This window comes from Nerophis ophidion, linkage group LG29 (genome assembly GCF_033978795.1).
Source record: "Nerophis ophidion isolate RoL-2023_Sa linkage group LG29, RoL_Noph_v1.0, whole genome shotgun sequence".
NCBI classification, from domain to species: domain Eukaryota; kingdom Metazoa; phylum Chordata; class Actinopteri; order Syngnathiformes; family Syngnathidae; genus Nerophis; species Nerophis ophidion.
The window spans coordinates 13605483-13631345 of NC_084639.1; the positions used below are offsets into that span (position 1 = coordinate 13605483).

At 38.8% G+C, this 25863-nt stretch overlaps 1 protein-coding gene across 1 annotated transcript; it reads left to right on the plus strand.

The window, feature by feature from the left end:
* Positions 1–271: 271 nt before the first annotated feature.
* Positions 272–12364, plus strand: LOC133545886 (uncharacterized). Its single transcript, XM_061891601.1, has 6 exons — positions 272–481; positions 4728–5069; positions 10992–11063; positions 11874–11969; positions 12043–12092; positions 12163–12364. The coding sequence occupies exons 1-6, from the start codon at positions 367–369 to the stop codon at positions 12253–12255; spliced, it is 768 nt and encodes a 255-aa protein (XP_061747585.1). The 5' UTR covers positions 272–366; the 3' UTR covers positions 12256–12364.
* The last annotated feature ends 13499 nt before the right edge of the window (positions 12365–25863 follow it).

Sequence of the window (25863 nt, forward strand, 5' to 3'; positions counted from 1 at the left end):
ACCGAACCCTGCCCCAACTCAAACCCGCCGCCGAAAAAAGGCATTAAATTTGTGTTTTTATTTTGTTTGATATGCCATTGATATTTTTTAATTATTATTATTTGAAACTGGGTTTGGTATGTCACTATAAAGTTATATAAGCCTTGCTTGTTCAATATTCAATGCAAAACTTGTTTGGGTCCCTATTAAAGGGTTAATTTGTTCAATCTTGGCCCGCAGCTTTGTTCAGTTTTAAATTTTGTCCCACTCTGTATTTGAGTTTGACACCCCTGCTCTAAAGGTTTTCTTGAACTTTCTGTTCGAAGTGACCTAAAAACCTTGAAGATTTTGCACACAAGAAGGAGGCGACAGGAAGTCTTCGGTCAAATGCATCGTCGCACTTTTCACGACATCTTCTTGCCGTCTTTTTACTCGCGGAACATGCAGAAGACAAACATGATGAAGGCGACTCTTTTGTGGATGATGCTTCTTCATGGAGGATGTGAGTTGTGTTCTTCGCTCTCGGAATGATGGCGGACATCTTTTGTTAAGGAGTTAGCCCTTCATTACTTTGTTGGCAAACAGGGAACCTTTTCGTAATCATGCACACTGCAAAAACTGAAATCTAAGTAAAATTAAATATCGCAAATAAGGGTGATATTAGCTTATTTTCTGTCTGATATTTCTTCTCATGTTTTAAGTGTTTTGGTCCTAAATGATCTCAGTAAGATATTACAGCTTGTAGCTGACATTTTATGACCTATATTGAGTAAAACATGCTTGAAACTAGAATATTAACTATTGCAAAGCTGTGTCATCAACACTCACAAGTATAAAACTACTTTTTTTAAAGTAATCATTTCTTACTACAAGCTTGACAATAAAATCCTGATGCCGAGCGCATATCATTATGTCAAGATAATGGCACCAGCATTTATTTAATTTAAGAATATTTTTCAACATATTGAGCAAAAAGGTCTATTTTTTTATACCAAGAAAATGGTCGATTTTTTTTAATCTTTTTATATATTTAGGGTGCACCAGATCATAGGACACATGAAAAGAGTCATATTATTTTAATTTTTCTAAATGTAAAAGACTTCCTTGTGGTCTACATAACATGCAATCGTGGTTCTTTGGTCAAAATGTTGCATTGATGATGTTTTACAGATCATCTTCAAGCCGCTTCCGGATAAGCCGTTTTGTGGGCGGTTTTATTTACGTGGCTCACCTTCAGCAGCGTCTTCTCCCCGTCATCTTTGTTGTAGCGGTGTAGCGTGCAAGGATGGGTGTGGAAGAAGTGTCAAAAGATGGCGCTAACTGTTTTAATGACATTCAGACTTTACTTCAATCAATAACGGAGCAGCATCTCCTCATCTGGAAACAACAACACCCGTGAAAAAAAAGTCCGACTGGAACTATCTAATAACTAAAGTTCCTTGTGTGAATAATGTAAACTCACTACGTATGTTTTAGTGCATTCATGGCGAGTTTACTGACAGATATAAGTAAGAACTTTACACTACTTTATATTAGAAATGGCAACAGCGGAGGATGAATGTCCCATAACAAGAAGATAGAGAAAAAGAAGTACGGTATTGGCACTGACAACAAAGGTGGACTCGCGCAATTCTTCAGGACTTATGCAGATCCTAAATACAGTTCAGCAAGTACCAAAAGATAAGAAAAGTTGCTTTTGCATAATATTGCGAAACAAAACGGCAGATAATATGTCTTATCTTATACACACACCATAGTAATACTCCTATGTTTAATGCGTCGACAATCCATAAAGAGGTGTGGCTTCATAGCTTACCAAAGTCGTACTAAAACATTTTGAGAGATTTTTGAGAACTGTGTGTAATGTTCTATATTTTCAATGGAACATATAACATGTTGGTGTTGTTTACTTTAGTTATATTGCAGTCTACACATATCTCTTATGTTTGACTGCCATCTACTGGTCACACTTATCATCACACCATGTACCAAGTAAAATAGCTTTGAGGTCAGTAAGCAAAACCAGAAGCAAGGTAGCCGAAACTTGTCAGGTACAACACTTTACCTTACTAGCCTATATAAATCAACAATTTATAAAAAACAGAGTTATTCCATTTATTAGGCGCAATGTCAAGTTTTGAGAAAAAAACAAAAAGGATTTTAAATGCGCCTTAAAGTCTGGAAAATATGGTACTGTTGTCGTTTTGATGATCAGCGTATATTTTGCATATTCAGACAGGCTGAATGGATTGCACACCTTATTCTGCCCACTTGACAGGCGCAATTCAAGTAAGCGTTTTGCGTGTGCTTTCATTTTTTGTATGTATTTTAGTACACGCAAACTTAGTTAATCAGGCCCTTTATGTGACATTTTAAATTTATTCTCATAATTAAAGGCCTACTGAAACCCACTACTACCGACCACGCAGTCTGATAGTTTATATATCAATGATGAAATATTAACATTGCAACACATGCCAATGCGGCCTTTTTAAGTTTACTAAATTGCAATTTTAAATTTCACGCAAAGTATCCTGCTGAAAACGTTGCGGTATGACGACGTGTATGATGACGCGTGTGCGTGACGTCACGGATTGTAGCGGACATTTTGTTCCAGCACCGATCCCAGCTATAAGTCGTCTGCTTTAATCGCATAATTACACAGTATTCTGGACATCTGTGTTGCTGAATCTTTCGCAATTTGTTCAATTAATAATGGAGACGTCAAAGAAGAAAGATGTAGGTCGGAAGCGGTGTATTGCGGCCGCCTTTAGCAGCACAAACACAGCCGGTGTTTCCTTGTTTACATTCCCGAAAGATGATGGTGAAGCTTTACTATGGAACAGAGCGGTGTTTCCCTACCACATGTCAACCAGCAGGTTTCGGTGAGAAAATGGTGGTAATAAGTCGGCTCTTACCGTAGACATGAGCGGATAGCTTGCGTCGTACCTCCTGCAGCTGCGAACTCTCTTGCCTCCTCCCACCGGCCGCCCCCTACCGTCGGATGCTTACACCGTGGAGGAGGGAAAGAAATAAAAAATCTCAGCCCGGCTACCTGCGCCTCGTCGAGAAACGTGGCTTCCCTTGGAGACACTGGCGGTCACCATACCCCTCCGACTCTCAGGTTGTACAGGTACGACCATATAATCTCGCTAAAACACTAGTAACACAATAAGCAGATAAGAGATTTTCCAGAATTATCCCAGTAAATTTGTCTAATAACATCTGAATCGCGCCCACTGCCCTCGTCTTTTTTTTTTTTTTTTTTTTAGACCTTCACTCTTACTTTCCTCATCCACTAAACTTTCATCCACGCTCAAATTAATGGGGAAATCGTCGCCTTCTCGGTCCGAATCGCTCTCGCTGCTGGTGGCCATGATTGTAAACAATGTGAGGATGTGAGGAGCCCTACAACCCGTGACTTCACGCGCACATCGTCTGCTACTTCCAGTAAAGGCAAGGCTTTTTTATTAGCGACCAAAAGTTGCAAACATTATAGTGGATGTTCTCTACTAAATCCTTTCAGCAAAAATATGGAAATATCGCGAAATGATCAAGTATGACACATAGAATGGACCTGCTATCCCCGTTTAAAGGCCTACTGAAACCCACTACTACCGACCACGCAGTCCGATAGTTTATATATCAATGATGAAATATTAACATTGCAACACATGCCAATACGGCCTTTTTAGTTTATTAAATTGCAACTTTAAATTTCCCGCGAGTTTCTTGTTAAAATGGTCGCGGAATGATGACGCGTACGCGTGACGTCACCGACTGTAGGGAAATATTAGCGCTGCACCAAACACAGCTAAAAGTCGTCTCTGTTCGTGGTGTAATTACACAGTATTTTGGACATCTGTGTTGCTGAATCTTTTGCAATTTGTCCATTTAATGATGGAGACTATAAAGAAGAATGCTGTTGGTGGAAAGCGGTGTATTGCAGCTGCCTTTAGCACCGAAAAACAGCCGGTGTTTCTTTGTTTGTTGTGAAGCGGTGAAGCAAACATGTTTTCTCTACGTCAACCAGCATATTTTTGGATGGGGAAATTGTGACATATATCTTACCGGAAACATCAATGGATTATTCGTCGTCCTGCAGCAGCTGTTTAAAAGGCAGCTGTGAGCTTGGCTCCTCGGTTTCTCTCTGAGACACTGCGTGTTCACCGCAGCCATCCGACCTCGAGGTATGTCTTTACAATCTTTAAAATCTCACTAAAACACAATTAAAACAATAAGCAGATAAGAAATCTTCCAGAATTATCCTAGTAAATGTGTCTAAAAACATCTGAATCGCTCACAATGCAATCGCCTTTATTTTTTAACTTTATTTATTTTTTTCTAGTCCTTCGCAATCAATATCCTCAGTCACGAATCTTTCATCCTCGCTCAAATTAATGGGGAAATTGTCGTTTTCTCGGTCCGAATAGTTCTTTTTGTTGGAGGCTCCCATTAAAAACGATGTGAGGATGTGAGGAGCCCTCACACGGGTGAAGTCATCGTCTGCTACTTCTGGTACAAGCAAGGCTTTTTTATTAGCGACCAAAAGTTGCAAACTTTATCGTCGATGTTCTCTACCACATCCTATCAGCAAAAATATGGCAATACATCGAAATGATCAAGTCTGACGTAGAATGGACCTGCTATCCCCGTTTGAATAAGAAAATCTCATTTCAGTAGGACTTTAAAAGCCATTTGGACATGTTTTGATGTGCGTCACGCTAACAAGCTTTTATTGTTCCCAGCGGACGCTAAGATCACATCTCTCATGCAGTGGCCGGCGGAATTAAGCCCGCTTCGTAAAGGCGACTCTTTTACCCTCCATTGCCGGCTGCTCTTCGACCACGACAACCTCACGTGTCGAGAGGATCGTCACGTCTACTGGCTGAGATTTGGACCTCGCTCCGGCGTCATCCAGGCTGAAGGAACGTCAAAAGAAGATTGCGACGGGACGCAGAATCCCAAACGATGCTTGTATGCGCTCTTCACGACTGTTAGCGATGTCACTGATTACGCCACCTACCACTGTGCGCTGGCCGCCTGTGGCAACATTCTGTTTGGAAGTGGAACAAAAGTGGATTTTCAAGGTAACTATTTTATTACACAATTTTTCTTTGTTGGCAATGTCACGCCAAATTTCTTCCCCCTGGAAGACATTTGGCGTGACAGCCCCTCGAATGCCTGAAGGACCCCAATGAGGGCGTGATAATACCAAGTTATACGACTCTTATAGACCTACTGAAACCCACTACTACCGACCACGCAGTCTGATAGTTTATATATCAATGATGAAATATTAACCTTGCAACACATGCCAATACGGCCTTTTTAGTTTACTAAATTGCAATTTTAAATTTCCCGGGAGTTTCGTCTTGAAAACGTGAAGTAATGATGACGTGTACGGAAGACGTCACAGGTTTTTTTAGGAAGTATGAGCGCTACGCGCACACACAGCTAAATGTCGTCTGCTTTAACGGCATAATTACACAGTATTTTGGAGAACTGTGTTGCTGAATCTTTTGCAATTTGTTCAATAAATATTGGAGAAGTCAAAGTAGCAAGATGGAGTTGGGAAGCTTTATCCTTTAGCCACACAAACACACGGTGATTCCTTGTTTAAAATTCCTGTAGGTGAAAATTTGCTATGGATCAGAGCGCGGTCACGCGAACATGAAACACGACGGAATGTCAACCAGCAGGTTTCGGTGAGAAAATTGTGGTTAAAAAGTCAGTTCTTACCAGAGAAAAACTGAGCTTGTGCCGTCCATAAAGCTGCCTTCGACTCCCCTGAGACACTGCGCGTCAAGACACTCGTGGACGTACACCTCCGACTATCTACTATTTAACTCACTAAAACACTAGCGACACAATAGAAAGATAAGAGATTTCCCAGAATTATCCTAGTAAATGTGTCTAAAAACATCGGAATCCGTCCCAATTACAATCGCGTTTTTTTTTTTTTTCTAGTCTGACAATCAGCCAATTATAATGCTTGTAAAACAGGCAGCTGTGTGGGCTGCTTTAAGGTCCTTCCACCCTCATTGGGGTCCTTCAGGCATTGGAGGGGCTGTCACGCCAAATGTCTTCCGGGGGGAAGGTTTTTGCAGGGGGGAAGAAATTTGATGTGACATCGACCACTAAATAACACTACTTTCAAGTTTGTTTGTTCCCCTGCAATTCCACTCACTATTTACAAACACTATTTTTTTTTCTAAGTGTACTTCCACCATGACGTATTGAAAAGAAAACATTACAAATCGCAAAAACTTGCAATGTCTTAAAGATAAAGTCGTAACTTTGCAAAGACACTGTTGTAATGTTAGGTGGGTGTTGTTAATGTTATAAGAACAAAGTCGTAATATGGTGATGTAAAAGTCGCAATAGCGTGAGAAAGTTAAGTGAATTATATTTATATAGCACTTTTTTAAGACGTATCGCAAGAAAATATTCAAAGTAGGACTTGGACTAGAGTTGTTTTCCCGAGATGCAAAGCGTATGGAGTGGAAACGGCGATGGCGTGAAGGTAAAGACATCTTTATGTAAACAGTAAAACTAAAAACAGGAACAAACCAAAGGCGCGTACAATGGCGGTACAAAAACTGGGCTATATAACAAAACACTAGCACAGAGGCTATAACTATAAACACGAAACAAAAACTTGCACTGTGGCATAAATAACAGAAACAATTACTGTGACCGAAACACGCGGCATGGATCAATAGCACGAATAGCAAGGAGCGTAGCAGGTGATCGAGGTGATGTTGCCAGGACGAAGAACAGAAAAAGACAACTTAAATAGCAGTGACATAATCAGTGATTGAACAGGTGCGTGACATGACAGGTGAAACTAATAAATTGTCAAGGTAGCAACACAAACCAGAAAGTGCAAAACAGGAACGGAGTGTCCAAAAAACAGAACATAACATGAACAAAACAATCCATAGGTGTGACAAAAATAGGTCGTAATGTTGCGAAAACAAGGTTTTCTGTTGGGAGTCGTAAAAGCTGTGAAAAAAGATGTTTCATAAGAAAAGGAAAAAGATGAAGAGTTACAAAAAAGGTCGCAACGATGCAGGAAAAAGGACGTGTTACAAGGACAAAGTCATAAGTTGTAATGTTACGTTGTGTTTTGTTTTTTAATTTAAGAACTAAATTTTGCAATGTAAAAGTCGCAATGGTGCAAGAAAAAAGACAGTGTAGCGAGAAAAAATTCTGGTCGTTATGTTACGAAAACAGAGCCAAAATGTCACAAGAATAAAGTCGTAATGTTACGGAAAAAAAAAGTAAAAGTCATAAGAATGAAGTCGTTTTGTTACGAAAACAGAGCCAAATGTCACAAGAAAAAGGGAAATGGGTTGTACTTGTATAGCGCTTTTCTACCTTTTTTTAAGGAACTCAAAACGCTTTGACACTATTTCCACATTCACAAGTCGTAATGTTACGAAAAAAAGTCAAAATGTCATAAGAATAAATTCCTAATGTTGCGAAAAAAGTCAAAATGTCTGAAGAATAAAGTTATGTTAAGAAAACAACGCCAAAATGTCACAAGAATAAAGACGTAATGTTACGAAAAAGTCAAAATGGCATAAAAGAAAAAGTGTAATGTTACGAAAACAGTCAAAACGTCAATACAAAAAAATCTTAATGTTACGAAAACAAAGTCAAAATGTGAGAAGAATAAAGTTGTAATGTTATAAAAACAAAGTCAAAAGACAAACGAATATGTTGTAAAGCTGCGAAGACAAGGTTTTACATTAGGATGCGTAATGTTAATGTTACAGTGGGGAAGTCGTAAAAGTTGTGAAAAAAATGTTATAAGAAAAGGAAAACGATGACGTTTTACATAAAAGTTGCAACGTTGCGAGAAAAAAAGATGTATTACAAGGGCAAAGTCGCAAGTCGTAATGTTGCGTTGTGTTTTATTAATTTAAGAACTAAGTCGCAATTTTGCAATATAAAAGTTGCAATGGTGCAAGAAAAAAAGACAGTGTAGCGAGAAAAAATGTGAGTCGTTATGAAATCAAAACCAAAATGTCCCAAAAATAAATTCGTAATGTCATAAAAACAAAGTGAAAATGTCATAACAATGAAGTGATTATGTTATGAAAAGAGAGCCAAAATGTCACAAGAATAAAGTCATAATGTTACGGGAAAAAAAGTCAAAAGACAAGAAAATAAATGCTAATGTTGCAAAGACAAGGTTTTATGTTAGATGTATAATGTTAATGTTTCAGAGGTAATGTTGTAAAAGTTGTGAAAAAAGATGTGTTATAAGAAAAAGGAAAAAGATTAAGTGTTACAAAAAAGTTGCAACGTTGCGAGATAAGACGTGTTACAAGGACAAAATCGTAAGTTGTAATGTTGCGTTGTGTTTTATTAATTTAGGAACAAAGTCGCAATCTTGTAATATAAAAGTCGCAAAGGTGCAAGAAAAAAAAGGCAGAGAGAAAAAATGCTGGTCGTTATCATACGAAAACAGAGCCTAAATGTCACAAGAAAAAAGTCTTAATGTTACGAAAAAAAAGTCAAAATGTCATAAGAAAATATGTCGCAATGTCATAGGAATAAAGTTGTTATGTTAAGAAAACAAAGCCAAAAGGTCACAGGAATAAAGTCGTAATTTTACAAAGACAAAGTCAAAAGACAAGAAAATATGTCGTAATGTTGCGAAGACAAAATTTTATGTTAGGATGTATAATGTTAATGTCACAGTGGTGAAGTCGTAAAAGTTGTGAAAAAAGATATTATAGGAAAAGGAAAAAGATGAAGTGTACAAAAAAAGTCGCAATGTTGCAATAAAAAAAAGACGTGTTACAAGGACAAAGTCGTAAGTTGTAATGTTGCGGTGTGTTTTATTCATTTAAGAACTAAGTCGCAATATAAAAAGTCGCTATAGTGCAAGAAAAAAGACAGTGTAGCGTGAAAGACTGCTAATGTTGGGAGAAAAAAAAATGTCATAATACATTTGTAATGTTGCTAACACAAGGTTTTAATGTTAGGATGTTTAATGTTAACGTTATAAGAACAAAGTCGTAATTTTACAACAGACAAGTTGCTATGTTACAAGAAAAATATTTAATTTCACAAGAACAAAGTTGTAATGCTATGTAGAAAAAGCCAAGAAGTCATGATAAAGTGGTAGTATTGAAAGACGAGTTAGTAATGCGATGTTACGTCATGTAAATATTATTGAAAGAAAGTTGGAACTTTGACGAAAGGAAAAACACAAATATCACAAGGAAAAAGTTGTAATGTTACGAAGAGAACGATGTAATTTATAAAAAAAAAAAGTCATAGTAGTGCAACAACAAAGTCATAATTTTTTGAGAACAAAGTTTAAATGTTGCAATCATTCAGTCGTAAAGTTACAAAAAAAAGCCACCATGTCAGAAATAAAGTCGTAATATTGCGATGCGAAGACAAGGTTTTAATGTTATGTCAAGTAATGGTAACTTTAACACATTTGGAATTTTGTGACAGGAAAGTTACAATGTTGTTCAGAAAAAAGTTGTAATATTGCGAATGCAAAGTTTTAATGGTACGACAACAAATGTATAATAACAAGAATAAAGTCAGAATGTCGCACAAAGTTACACAAGGAAAGAAAAGAATGTGGTAAAAATAAAGACATAATGTTACGAAAACAACGTTTTATGGTTACGATGTGTCATTTTAACGTTAGAATAGAGAAGTCGTTAAAGTTGTAAAATGGTGTTACAAAAAAGTCCCAATTTTGCACCCAAAAAAAGTGTAACAAGTATAGATGTCCGATAATAACGGACTGCCGATATTATCAGCCGATAAATGCTTTAAAATGTAATATCGGAAATTATCGATATTGGTTTCAAAAAGTAATATGTATGATTTTATTTTTAAACACCGCTGTGTACACAGACGTAGGGGGAGGTACAGAGCGCCAATCAACCTTAAAAGGTTTCTTCCTTTCCGTGTCGTTCTAGTCATAATATTTACGGCTTTTCACACACACCAGGGAATGCAAGCATACTTGGTCAACAGCCATACAGGTCACACTGAGGGTGGTCGTATAAACCTTAACATGATTACAAATATGCGCCATGGTGCATATTTGGTGAACCCACACCAAACAAGAATGACAAACACATTCCGGGAGCAAATCCGCACCGTAACACAACAGAACAAATACCCAGAACCCATTGCAGCACTAACTCTTCTGGGATACTACAATATACACCCCCCGCTACCCCCTACCCAGAAAACCCGCCCCCCTCAACCTCCTCATGCTCTCTCAGGGAGAGCATGTCCCAAATTCCAAGCTGCTGTTTTGAGGCATGTTAAAAAAAATAATGCACTTTGTGACTTCAGTAATAAATATGGCAGTGCCATGTTGGCATATTTTTCCATAACTTGAGTTGATTTGAACCTTGTTACAATGTTTAACGCATCCAGCGGGGCATCACAACAAAATTGGGCATCATCATGTGTTAATTCCACGACTGTATATATCGGTTGATATCAGAATCGGTAGGTAAAGGCCTACAGAAATGAGATTTTCTTATTTAAACGGGGATAGCAGGTCCATTCTATGTGTCATACTTCATTATTTTGCGATATTGCCATATTTTTGCTGGAAAGAGAGAACATAGACGATAAAGTTCGCAACTTTTGGTTGCTAATAAAAAAGCCTTGCATTTACCTGAAGTAGCAGACGATCTGCGCGTGACGTCACGGGTTGTAGGGCTCCTCACATCCTCACATTGTTTACAATCATAGCCAGCAGCAGCTAGAGCTATTCGGTCCAAGAAAGCGACAATTTCCCCATTAATTTGAGCGAGGATGAAAGATTTGTGGATGAGGAAATTTAGAGTGAATGACTAGAAAAAAAAAAAGGCGATTGCAGTGGGAGCGATTCAGATGTTATTAGACACATTTACTAGGATAATTTGGGAAAATTCCTTATCTGCCTATTGTGTTGCTAGTGTTTCAGTGAGATTAAATAGTACCTGAAAGTCGGAGGGGTGTGACCACAGGTGTGTTGACGCCAGAGTCTCTGAGGGAAGTCACGCAGCTGCAGCAGGACGGAAGCTCCGCTGATGTCTCCGGTAAGAGGCGACTTATTACCACAATTTTCTCACCGAAAACTGCCGGTTGACATGTGGTCGGGATCCATGTTCGCTTGACCGCTCTGATCCATAGTAAAGCTTCACCTTCGGGAATTTTAAACAAGGAAACACCGTGTGTTTGTGTGGCTAAAGACTAAAAGCTTCCCACCTCCATCTTTCTACTTTGACTTCTCCATTAGTAATTGAACAAATTGTAAAAGATTCAGCAACACAAACTCCAGAATACTGTTTAATTATGCGATTAAAGCAGACTACTTATAGCTTGGATCGGGCTGGAAAATAATGTCCGTGACAAACCGAGACGTCAAACGCACGCGTTATCATACGCGTCATCATACCGCAACGTTTTCAACACGACACTTTGCGGGAAATTTAAAATTGCAATTTAGTAAACTAAAAAGGCCGTATTGGCATGTGTTGCAATGTTAATATTTCATCATTGATATATAAACTATCAGACTGCGTGGTCGGTAGTAGTGGGTTTCAGTAGGCCTTTAAGAGTTGGACAATATCGGATATTGGCAAAAAAGCTATTATGGGAAATCCCTAGTTACAAGAATAAAGTCGTAATACCAACGTGTAATGTTATGTTGTGTATTACTAATGTTAGAACAAAGTTGCAATGGTGGGAGAAAAAAGACCTAATGTTCTGTTTTATCAGATTTTTATGGGAACCAAAAAAATAGAGTAAAAAGACAAAACATGTAATGTCACGAGAGAAAAAAATATGCAATGTTAGAAATATCACAAGAATGGATGCAACTTTGTTTGTTTGTGTTCATACTGTAGAAAGAGAGACCAGATCCTACGCTTATTTTCTCATCTTGCCTTTAAGTCTGTTCATCATCGCCTTTCTGATCAAGGTCGTGGTGCAAAATAAGACAGGTAACGTCGCCACGGCAACATCTTGTTTCCTTCGCTCCCGACTTTTAATTGACTTTTTCCTTTTCCCTCGCAGGCTGTGTTTCACCGCAAAGCAAACGCCCGATTCTTCATCCAAATTTCAATGTTGGTAATTGTTTATTTCCCTTTCATATTTCTGTTCTACATCTTTGTTTCAGCATGTTTTCTTCCACAGAGAGACGGAGACGCTCGTCTTAACACCGTTGTGGTTTTTACAGCCACGGGAACCGGGACGAGGGATGCAGTAGGCAGGTGTCGGCGTACCTGATGTTGTGGCCGGGTGAATCTCTGTATTGTATATCGATCGATCAAGACTGTGCATAAGAAAAATGTGTCACATGTCAGTGTTGTATACGATTAAATGAAAATACATCTGACCTTTATTGTGTTTCCTCATAGCCTGAAGCAAAGGGGGAGAGGCTCCTCCTCTTCTGGCCGGGAGTTTGACTTAATATCTAAACAAGTAAGTCCACCTCGCTCGGACATTGCGAAATCCTGCCAGCAAAGGCCTTAAAAACTGTGAGCAAGCTCAGGCGAAAATGTATTTGTATAAGTTGCCCTCCTGTGGGTTCTCTTGATCCCAATAGACCAGGGATCACCAACGCGGTGCCCGTAAAGACAAGATGAGTAGCACGCTGGCCTGTTCTAAAAATAGCTCAAATAGCAGCACTTACCAGTGAGCTGCCTCTATTTTTAAAATTGTATTTATTTACTAGCAAGCTGGTCTCACTTTGCTCGACATGTTTAATTCTAAGAGAGACAAAACTCAAATAGAATTTGAAAATCCAAGAAAATATTTTAGAGACTTGGTCTTCACTTGTTTAAATAAATTCATTTATATTTTTACTTTGCTTCTTATAACTTTCAGAAAGACAATTTTAGAGAAAAAATACAACCTTAAAAATGATATTAGGATTTTTAAACACATTTACCTTTTTACCTTTTAAATTCCTTCCTCTTCTTTCCTGACAATTTAAATCAAGTAAATTTATTTTTTTTATTGTAAAGAATAATAAATACATTTCAATTTGATTCTTCACTTTAGCTTCTGTTTTTTCAACAAAGAATATCTGTAAAATATTTCTTCAAACTTATAATTAAAATTAAAAAAATATATATTCTGGCAAATCTACAAAATCGGTAGAATCAAATTTAAATCTTATTTCAAAGTCTTTTGAATTTCTTTTAAAATTGTTGTTCTGGAAAATCTAGAAGAAATAATGATTTGTCTTTGTTAGAAATATAGCTTAGTCCAATTTGTTATATATTCTAACAAAGTGCAGATTGGATTTTAACCTATTTAAAACATGTCGTCAAAATTCTAAAAATAATCTTAATCAGGAAAAATTACTAACGGCCTACTGAAACCCACTACTACCGACCACGCAGTCTGATAGTTTATATATCAATGATGAAATATTAACATTGCAACACATGCCAATACGGCCGGTTTAGTTTACTAAATTGCAATTTTAAATTTCCCGCGGAATTACCATTCTAAAAGGCCGCAGTATGATGGTGCGTGCGCGTGACGTCACGCATTATAGATGACATTTTGTTCCAGCACCGTTTACTTGTCAAAGACTCTATTTTCATCACATAATTCCAGAGTATTATGGACATCTGTGTTGCTGAATATTTTGCATTTTTTTCAATTAATAATGGTGACGTCAAAGAAGAAAGATGCAGGTGGGAAGCGGTGTATTGCAGCCGCCTTTAGCAACACAAACACAGCCGGTGTTTCCTTGTTTACATTCCCGAAAGATGACGGTGAAGCTTTACTATGGAAGATTCTAGACTTTGGTGCATTTGATGAAGGCTCTTTTGTGCGGGCCACACAGCAATGCATCATCAGAGAAGGTGTTCAGGATGGTTAGAAAGATAATGACAGAGAATAGAACGAGGATGGACAATTCAACCCTGAACTCACTACTTTCCTGCAAATTAACTTTCACAGATGCTGCCCATACCTATGCTCCTTCAAAGGCTATGCTACTGGCTGCAAAGCATTGCACTTTCAAATACAACAATGAGTAGAGGAGTTTTATGTGTGTATATGTGTAAATAAATGAAGACTGAAATTCAAATATGCTCACAGTGCCAAAACCAGCAGTAACTGGTGTACTGACCATGGCATTACTGTCCTCGATTGGCCTGCCAACTCTCCTGACCTAAACCCCATAGAGAATTTGTGGGGTATGGTGAAGAAAAAGCTGAAAGACACCAGACCCAATAATGCAAATGAGCTGAAGGCCGCTATTGAAGCATCCTGGGCATCCATAACACCTCAGCAATGCCACAGGCTGATTGCCTCCATGCCACGCCGCATTGATGCAGTAATCCGTGCAAAAAGATTCCCAACCAAGTACTGAGTGCATTATTTGACATTTTCAAACGTTTGATTTTGTTTTGCTGTTATAAATCTTTTTTTTTTTACTTGGTCTGAGGAAATATTCTAATTTTTTGAGATAGGATTTTTGAGTTTTCCTAAGCTGTATGCCATTATCAGCAATAATAAAATAATAAAAGGCTTGCAATATTTTCAGTTGATGTGTAATGAATCCAGAATGTATGACATTTTCATGTTTTTAGTTGCATTACGGAAAATAAAGGATATTCAAATTTTCTGAGACAGTCCTTTGTGTATATATATATATATATATATATATATATATATATATATATATATATATATATATATATATATATATAACAATTAGCCATAACCCGGGGTTTCACGGTGGCAGAGGGGTTAGTGCATCTGCCTCACAATACGAAGGCCCAGAGTAGTCTGGGGTTCAATCCTGGGCTGGGGATCTTTCTGTGTGGAGTTTGCATGTTCTACCCGTGAATGCGTGGGTTCCTTCCGGGCACTCCGGCTTCTTCCCACCTCCAAAGTCATGCACCTGGGGATAGGTTGATTGGCAACACAAAAAATTGGCCCTAGTGTGTGAATGTGAGTGTGAATGTTGTCTGTCTATCTGTGTTGGCTCTGAGATGAGGTAGTGACTTGTCCAGGGTGTACTCCGCCTTCCGCCCGATTGTAGCTGAGATAGGCATCAGCGCCCCCAAAGGGTATAAGCGATAGAAAATGGATGGATGGACGATCAGGCTTATATTTAATATGCCACAAATTAACCCCGCATAACAAACACCTCCCCCCCTCCCGTCCATATAACCCGCCAATACAACTTAAACACCTGCACAAAAACACTCAATCCCACAGCAAAAAGTTCAGGTCACCTCCCCAAAGTTCATACAGCATATATATCTCCCCATGGCCGGCCCGTGGCATAGGCCGTATATGCAAATGCTAAGGGCGCCGTCCATCAGGGGGCGCCACGCCAGTGCCACAAATGATGGAGAAAAAAAAAAAAAGTTGGTACTATTATTTCTAAATACAAAAAATAATCCCACGTTAATTATAATGCAAAGTAAAACCAATTTAATAGAAATATTATTTGTTACAACATTACGCCCCCGCCCCCATGCCCCCTGCACGGTACGCCCCCTCCCTTCCCGTATAATGACTCTTTTTGGACGTCACCACATCAAAAAATCAACACAAGATGTCAAAACGGCCAAAACTGTCAGGTGCCCAGGAAAGAAAAAAAGAGAAGAGGAGGAGAAACGAGAAAAAGACAGAGGTAGGTAACGTTAGCCTACAAGAAATTATTTGTCTGTTACAGAATGTGATAGTAACCTTTGTTTTCAGCATTCAGTAATGTAACATGATTCGGCAATTGCTAATCAATAAATAGCTAGTTCTGTTTTAACGTCGGGTTAATATTGTGGAGGGGGCTAAATTGTTATGGAAAATCATAATGTAACGTTAGGTAATTACCAGAGGTGGGTAGAGTAGCCAGGAATTTTACTCAAGTAAGAGTACTGTTACTTTAGAGTTTGATTACTCAAGTAAAAGTAAGGAGTAGTCACCCAAATATTTACTTGAGTAAAAGTAAAAAGTATGTTGTGAAAAATCTACTCAAGTACTGAGTAACTGATGAGTAACCTGATTGTTTAATGATTACGGCAACAAATAATGCACAAAAACATAAAAATAGCAATGAGCAAATTCAGAGCCAGGAATATCTCTCAAGCAACTAAAACAATATATTAAATAATAGTACATAAAAATTAAAATATTACGGCACATTGAGCCACAATAACTTAACAGCACCGTAGGCTCAGTAGGCATTGATTGATTGATTGATTGAAACTTGTATTAGTAGATTGTACAGTACAGTACATATTCCGTACAAATGACCACTAAATGGTAACACCCCAATAAGTTTTTCAACGTTTATCAATTACTTAATAAATGACCAAGTCGAGGTGATCTACCTCATACACACACATATATAAATATATATACATATATATATATATATATATATATATATATATATACATACATACATTTATATATTCAGTATATATTTATATTTATTTATTTTGCCATTTTTGTTCACATGTTAAAGGTGTTTTAATGAATATACATGCATGTTGACCATATAGATTCCTATCTTTCATGAAGATAAGAATATAAGTTGGTGTATTACCTGATTCTGATGACTTGCATTAATTGGATTCAGACAGTATTGCTGATAACGTCCACGTTTTCAAATGGAGGAGAAAAAAGTTCCTCTTTTCTGTCTAATACCACATGAAAGTCGTTGGTTTTTGGCATCTTATTTGTCCAGCTTCCATATTCGTTTTTATACATTTTACAAGAAATACATTGGCAGCAAACTCTGTAGCTTGCTAGCTTGTTTGCTCCGGCTTTCGGAGACTCTTATTTTGTTAACACAGGCGCGATGGAGCGGCACTTTTATTGTGAAGACAGGAACTGTGCGATCAGTCTTTAGGCTTTTGACGGGAAATACGGTTGTAATAAAAAGTGTCTTTTTTCCTTTACACTTTCGATTAATTGATTGAAACTTTTATTAGTAGATTGCACAGTACAGTACATATTCCGTACAATTGACCACTAAATGGAAACACCCCAATAAGTGTTTTAATTTGTTTAAGTCGGGTCATGTGACCACCTGGCTCTGTTTGATTGGTCCAACGTCACCAGTGACTGCATGTGATTGGTGAAACGCAGGCATGCGTATCCTACGTTGAAGCTCTGTCATAAACCAAAACAAACATTAACAGAGCGATAAAAAAAAAAAGTAGCGAGTAGCGAGCTGAATGTAGATAAATGGAGCGGAGTAAAAGTATCGTATCTTCTCTATAAATATACTCAAGTAAAAATAAAAGTATTTAGCATAAAAACTACTCGTAGAAGTGCAATGTATCCCAAAAGTTACTCAAGTAGATGTAACGGAGTAAATGTAGCGCGTTACTACCCACCTCTGTTAATTACATTCCTCAGGGACATTTGTATTAGATCTTTTAAGCAGGTGTTTTTTGTTTACATTGTTGTTGCCTTCTGGTTAGCTAATGTTTGCCCTGTAGGTAATAGTCACTTTTCCACCCCTTATACATTAGGTATAGTTGTAAGCCTAGTTGTTAAAGTGCACATCACTAATGTTAATTAAGCAATATCACATTAGAGGGAGTGTTGTTTTTTGATTTGAGCACTGCTGTGATTCGGTTAAACATAACATAACATTATCATAAAATATATTATACTGTTACTTTGCATTCTGCTATTCACCATTTCACTGTAATGATGACAATAAATTGAATCAATCTAATTTGCAGATCAGTTAACATCATACATATATCTCTTTGGTTTTTCATCTATATTATATCATTTCATTTTTTTCCTGGAATCATATGTTTTTATTATTAGACTGTAATACTCAATGGTGTCACATACTCCTCTCTTCGGATGCACTGTTGAAGTTTCTAATTCCCACCCCTGGGCGATCTACCACATCTAGCGTAAAAAAATATTGTATTTCATATATTCATTTATTTATTCATATTTTTTTAATCTTAACTATTCTGAATGTCAATTCGCTTTATTTAAGTAAAAAAAAAAAGGTCAAAGACAAAGCTATTCGGTTTCACTGCCGATGTGGGGGAAGCGACACCTAAAATCTTGCCCAGGTCGCCAGATTGGTTAGGGTCGGGCCTGTATTTCCCCAAAGTCCCCCAAGTGGGCGAGCGGTCAAATGTTTGGAAGCCGCAGTGTACTCACTGTATCGCGCAGTCCAACTCAAACTCCTCCTGGTAAGAATCTCTGTTGTTCCAAGTCTCCTCAGGCCAATGGTAAGTCCACAAAAACGGTCAAAAATGAGGATCCTTCCACGCAGTGCCTCCGTAGCAAAAACGCTGTGGCTGACAGGTGCGCCAGGTGGCGTGCGACGTCACTTCCGCTTCCGCCCTGTCTGATAGCACCGGATGCCTTTCATATCCCCACTTTCTATTACGTTACCTTTTTAATTTTAGCATGATTATTTAATATGCCTGTAACAGTTCATAATATTAAGTAAATATATATATATATATATATATATATATATATATATATATATATATATATATATCGATGGACCCCTATGACCATGACAATTGATTGATTGAAACTTTTAGATTGCACAGTACAGTACATATTCCAAACAATTGACCACTAAATGGTAACACCCGAATAAGTTTTTCAACTTGTTTAAATCGTGGTCCACGTTAATTAATTCATGCTATTTGATGTTTGGCACAAAAAAAAAACTGGGAATGGGACGGTTACTAAAGTTTTTCACTGTTGTGATGTTTGGAGAATAACACGCACTAAACAGCCTGTGCAAACAATAAAATTGTGTTTTCTGTGTGATCTACTAAGACTGTGTGCGATTGAAAAGTGGTGCAGACCGCCTTATTTAAATGAGGTTAATTTGTTATATTTATATATATATATATATATATATATATATATATATATATATATACATCCATCTTCTTCCGCCTAACCGAGGTCGGGTCACGGGGGAAGCAGCCTAAGCAGGGAAGCCCAAACTTCCCTCTCCCCAGCCACTTCGTCCAGCTCTTCCCGGGGGATCCCAGGCCAGCCGGGAGACATAGTGTTCACAACGTGTCCTTGGTCTTCCCTGTGGCCTCCTACCAGTTGGACGTGCTCTAAACACCTCCCTAGGGAGGCGTTCGGGTGGCATTCTGACCAGATGCCCGAACCACCTCATCTGGCTCCTCTCGATGTGAAGGAGCAGCGGATTTACTTTGAGCTCCTCTCGGATGGCAGAGCTTCTCACCCTATCTCTAAGAGAGAGTCCCGCCACCTGGCGGAGAAAACTCATTCCGGCCGCTTGTACCCGTGATCTTGTCCTTTCGGTCATGACCCAAAGCTCATGACCATAGGTGAGAATGGGAACGTAGATCGACTGGTAAATTGAGAGCTTTGCCTTCCGGCTCAGCTCCTTCTTCACCACAACGGATCGATACAACGTCCGCATTACTGAAGACGCTGCGCCGATCCACTCTCCCATATACATATATATATATATATAGGGACGGCGTGGCGCAGTGGGAGAGTGGCCGTGCGCAACCCGAGGGTCACTGGTTCAAATCCCACCTAGAACCAACCTCGTCACGTCCGTTGTGTCCTGAGCAAGACACTTCACCCTTGCTCCTGATGGTTGCTGGTTGGCGCCTTGCATGGCAGCTCCCTCCATCAGTGTGTGAATGTGTGTGTGAATGGGTAAATGTGGAAGTAGTGTCAAAGCGCTTTGAGTACCTTGAAGGTAGAAAAGCGCTATACAAGTACAACCCATTTATCATTTATATATATATATATATATATATATATATATATAATCCGTTCATGAATGAGTATATCTGTTTGACCACTGTGTTCAATGGAAAAGTCTGATCTACAAAATTTGCAGGCAGCATACACCCCTTCCCCTTCAAGCTGTCTTGGATGAACTGAAATTATTTTTTCCAACCATTTTGTAACTTGCCATTGTACTTCTTCTTCCTTGTCGTCGTCGCCATGTCTCTTCTTTGTTCTTCTGCTTCGTCTCTGTTATGTTATTGGACATTAATTACTACTTGCCGTAGCTTTGAAGCAATGCATGATGGGAATCGGGATGTTGTGTGTCAGTGAATTAACGTGCCGGCCGAAATAAACACACGCTCAAAAATAGCTCCGTACCTGCTTTATGGGTTATAGATAAACCTATGGATAACGGAGACATATATAATAGTCTCCTTTTCAGGTGAGAGAGGACGCTAACGGCAGTGCCTTTAAGGCACGCCCCCAATATTGTTGTCCGGGTGGAAATCGGGAGAAATTCGGGAGAATGGTTTCCCTGGGAGATTTTCGGGGAGGCACAGAAATTCGTGAGTCACCCGGGAAAATCGAGAGGGTTGGCAAGTATGCTGCTCGTAAACCAGCAATCACACGACGTGACAACAACGGGGGGTGCGGTGGGATGGGAGATCGGTACTTTTTAGAGGTAGTATAGTACCAAGTATATTTCATTAGTATCGTGGTACTATACTGTGGGGAGGTGCAGCCGACGGGCCGACAGCGGGGCAGGGCATGCTGCAGCCCTGCCCAAGATGGCGGCAAGGAGGTGGAGAATGCGGCGGAGCGGAGAGGCGGGGCGTGCCGGGAGCGACGCCGCCGCAATTTAATTCAGGTGCGTGGCTCACACACCGGCACACAATTAACATTTCTCCTGATGCTGCATAAAAGGGAAGAAGGAGGAGAGATCGGGGCGGAAGGAGTTGGAGAACCTGCAAGAATGGACGAAAAGCGGCAGCAGCGAAAGAGCGACCGAGGAGCGAGCATTGGAGAGGAGCTGAAAGAGCGATCCCAGCTGCAGAAAAGCTTTATTGAAAAATAAAGAGGCAAACCTTGTGCAAATGGTTTGTCCTTCCTGGGTGGTCAGTGGAACCCAAGCGACGACGGCAAACATCGTCCACATATTATAATACCGGTATACCCTACAAGCCTCAAGTCATCCTGACTTGTGTTTTCTTACTGGCTGTTTCTTTGCAATGCAAAAAGCCAATGTCGTCATTTCTCTTTGAATTTCATGTTTGTTTCTTTTTTTTTTTGCGTGTTTTTACCCACAGAGCGACAAAGACGCTTATCTGAACACCATTGTGGTTTTTACCACGATGGAAACAGAAACGAGGGACGTGTTGGCGAGACGGAGGGTTCACGGCGACAAAAAGACTCACGACTCGCTTGCAGACTATGTTAATGTTTAAAAAGACATATTTGGTATTTCACAGTGGTATACTGTAAGTGAAGAAAGCAACATGTTTTGGGACTAAACCGCTTTGTGGAAATAAAACAATGCCTTTGCACTTTGGAAAAATTATAATAAATATATTTTATCATCATTCTTTTTTTATTTTGTCACTTTATTATTAAAAAATTATACATTTTTAAAATTAACATAGCCATTTTTTCAATAAGCAAATTGTTATTAAAAAATTAAGTTTCATCATCAAATTTATTTAAAATATCATTTAAAAAATTTTAGTTTTATTATTAATATGTTCATCCTTATATTTAGAAACTGCACCACCAACATTGTTTATTGTCAGGTTCAAACACTGATGACGTCTATTAAACAGGACAAGAAGCAAAGAATCAAACAGAGACAGAATTATATTTGGCTCAATTTGAGGAGAAACGTCTGGTCTGTACTCTTGTACAGTCCCCAGCACGCTCTGGCCAAAGATTGCACGACTCCTCCTTTATTTGGACTTTCTCTGACCACATGGCAACAGCTGCTTCTAAGGGACGAGGGTCGTAAACAGTTCACAGAAAAGGTCGTAAACAGTTCACAGAAAAGGCCGTTTCAAAAAAAGAGGTCGTAAAAGAGTTCAAAAAGAGGTTTGTAAAACTGTTCAAAGAAGTGATGGCTGGAGGGGAGTCTGGTCCTCTTCCTCTTCGCTTTTGTAGTTCTTGGGTCAGACAATATCTTTCTGTTGATTATAATACATGCAAGAAACAGAGCATCTTCATTTTGCTTCCCCCTTAAACAGTGGAGTTTAAAAGCCTTCTTCTTGGTAGGTTCAAAGACAGCTTTTGATCTTCTCATTTCAACACAAAGTTTTTGTGATAACTTAGATAAAATTATTCTAACAATTATCACCACTTTTCATTAAAAAAAAAGAACATCCCTAAATTACAGCGGTTAATTGGTTCCACACATGACTGCAATAAAGGGATTTCTGCAAAGTAGAAATTGTTAAACATAAATTGAGTATTTACATAGCTACAGTATTTAAAAAATGGAGTATTTTCTTAGCTACAGTTTTAACAACATGTTCACTGTAGGATTGCTGCCTAGGGCTAAGCCAATCAGTGAACACAATACTGGACAGGGCGCTCTGATTGGTTTGAACTCCTCTAGTAGACACTCTTCCTGCATTATTGATATGTTTAGTTAATTTAGACATTTTGAGGCTTAAAATGCTCAGTTTAGACCACAAGTGTCGAACTCAAGGTCCGGGGGCCAAATCTGGCCTGCCACATTATTTAATGTGGCACGCGAAAGCCTGGAAATAATATACGTTAATAAAATTACATTGTTATTTCCCTTTTGACATTACAATTCATGTACTGCATGCAATTGCATATCCTTTACAATTTAAAATTGTCAAAATATTATATCATGTATTGCCAAAATATGTTTTGTTAAAATAAAGATAAATACTGTTCTTAAATATCTGCTGATACTGTTCATCAGTCAGCTCATTGGTGTTAATTTTCAATCTATCCAGATAAAAAAAATATCAAAATCAAATTAAAGGATGTTATTTATGTAGTTTGATCATTTTCCTCGACTGATGTACTAATCATGTGGTTTATTTTGTACATATGTAGATGCAAAGATATGAAGAATTGCTATGGCGACATCCAGTGGACACATTTAGGACTGCTGTTTCTTACATTCAAAGATTTCAGTTTAATTTTTATACTTAGCAAATTCATCCTGCAGGGTGGATAAAAACTTGTTTGCAGGCCTGATTTGGCCCTCAGGCGTACGTTTGATACCCCTTATTTAAGGCTCATAATATATAATTATGGAAATATTTTCGCATCGCAATATACTTTTTCAGATGTTTAGCAAGCCCTTCGGATGATTTGAAGTACAAAATAAAAACCGAAATGTTAACTGAATGAAAGCACCGGTTCCATTGGCAGCAAAACAGGCCCAGAGCATAATACTACCACCACCATGTTTGACGGTAGGTGTGGTGTTCCTTGGATTAAATGCATCACATGTTCTCCTCCAAACATATTGCAGGGTTTTGTGGCCAGCTCAATTTCTGTTTCATCTGACCACAGAACTTTCCTCCGGAAGGTCTTATCTTTGTCCAAACTGAAGGCGTCGCTTCTGGAGCAAGGGCTTCCTTCTTGTATGGCAACCTCTCAGTCCATGGCGATACAAAACATGCTTGACTGTGGAAACTGGCACCTGTGTTCCAGCAACTTCCAATTGAATGCAGACTTGCTTTTTGGTGGTTCTCGGTTGACTCTTGATCATCCTGACCAATTGTATCTCAGCAGCAGGTGATAGCTTGTGTTTTCTTCCTGATCATGGCAGTGACAAAACTGTGCCATGCACTTTATACTTAAGAACAATTGTCTACACAGTTGCTCTTGGGACCTTAAGCTGCTTTGAAATGGCTCCAAGTGACTTTCCTGACTTGTCCAAGTCAATGATTAATTTTTTTCAGATCTGTGCCAAGTTCCTTTGACTTACCCATTGTCACGTTTGTAACCCAGTCTAATGACTGCAACACATGAGCGCTATTTAAATAGGCTCAGAGAAGTCAACAGGTGTCGCCGATCATAATCACTCACATGAAGTTAAGAAGCCGTGCCATGAAGCTAATTTGATTTGATTGTAACTTTCCTACACCACCAAAAATTGATAATGTATGTTGCTGTATGTATACTTTTGACCCAGCAGATTTGCTCACATTTTCAGTAGACCCATTATAAATTCATAAAAGAACATTTTTTGTGACCAACAAGTATGTGCTCCAATCACTCTATCACAAAAAATAAGAGTTGCAGAAATTATTGGAAAGTCAAGATGGCGCCATGACATTATGTTCTTTACACTTTTGACCACGACTGTATAATTATGGAAATATTTTCTGCCGTTGCAATTAACTTTTTCAGATGTTTAGCGAGTCCTTCTGATGACTTGAAGTACACAATGAAAACCGAAATGTTAACTGATGCATGTCGTGTGTGTGAAGCCACAAACGATGAAAAAACTGCACATGTTTAACAGCGACATGACAGACGGAAGTTGTGGCGGGCCTTTGACCATCCACTCGGCTTGTTTACTCCGAAGAGTGTTCAAGGGCAGGAAACGGGAGGAGGGGCTTAAATCTTTTTTTGGCACAGAAGAGGTATGATTATAATTTTTATTTGTGTTGAAACTTTTAGACCAGTCTAATCAACTAGTTTATTTTTTTCAAAGCTAAGGCCAGACTAGTCATTTCACAATTGTGTTATTTTATATTTCAAGTCAACGCAACTGGAAACGCTGAGAGCGGAGATCGCTTTCGTGAGCTTCAAGCTCACATTCAAGAAAGTTGCACCCTGCCCTCTCTTCAAATGTAACTGGCTGAGTTTCAGGCCTGCGATGAAAGATGCTTTCACCCCCAACTGTCTCACAAAGTACTACGCTTCCCTCCCACACCAGACCTACCTCAACATAAAAAAGAGCATACAATGAAGACCGACAGCTTTTGGGAGCATGTACCGTATTTTTTGGAGTATAAGTCATTCCGGATTATAAATCGCACCTGCCGAAAATGCATCATAAAGAAGGAAAAAAACATATATAAGTCCACTTTTTTGGGGAAATTCATTTGATAAAACCCAACACCAAGAATAGACATTTGAATGGCAATTTAAAATAAATAAAGAATAGTGAACAACAGGCTGAATAAGTGTACGTTATATCAGTGGTTCCCAACCACCGGGCCGCGGCCCGATACCGGGCCGAAGAAGATTTTTTTATTAAAAAAAAAAAATATATATATATATATATATATATATATATATATATATATATATATATATATTTTAATTAAATCAACATAAAAAACATAATATACACTTACAATTAGTGCACCAACTACAAAAAACTCCCTTTTTCATGACAAAAACGTCCCTTTTTCATGACATTTTTGTGACTTTAAGGTTTTACTAATTACGTATAAAATACTACACGGTCTAGCTCCAGCCTATCTTGCCGATTGTATTGTACCATATGTCCCGGCAAGAAATCTGCGTTCAAAAGACTCCGGCTTATTAGTGATTTCTAGAGCCCAAAAAAGTCTGCGGGCTATAGAGCGTTTTGCGTTCGGGCTCCAGTACTCTGGAATGCCCTCCCGGTAACAGTTCGAGATGCTACCTCAGTAGAAGCATTTAAGTCTCACCTTAAAACTCATCTGTATACTCTAGCCTTTAAATAGACCTCCTTTTTAGACCAGTTGATCTGCCGCTTCTTTTCTTTCTCCTATGTCCCCCCCTCCCTTGTGGAGGGGGTCCGGTCCGATGACCATGGATGAAGTACTGGCTGTCCAGAGTCGAGACCCAGGATGGACCGCTCGTCGGGACCCAGGATGGACCGCTCGCCTGTATCGGTTGGGGACATCTCTACGCTGCTGATCCGTCTCCGCTTGAGATGGTTTCCTGTGGACGGGACTCTCGCTGCTGTCTTGCATCCGCTTGAACTGAACTCTCGCAGCTGTGTTGGAGCCACTATGGATTGAACTTTCGCAGTATCATGTTAGACCCGCTCGACATCCATTGCTTTCGGTCCCCTAGAGGGAGGGGGTTGCCCACATCTGAGGTCCTCTCCAAGGTTTCTCATAGTCAGCATTGTCACTGGCGTCCCACTGGATGTGAATTCTC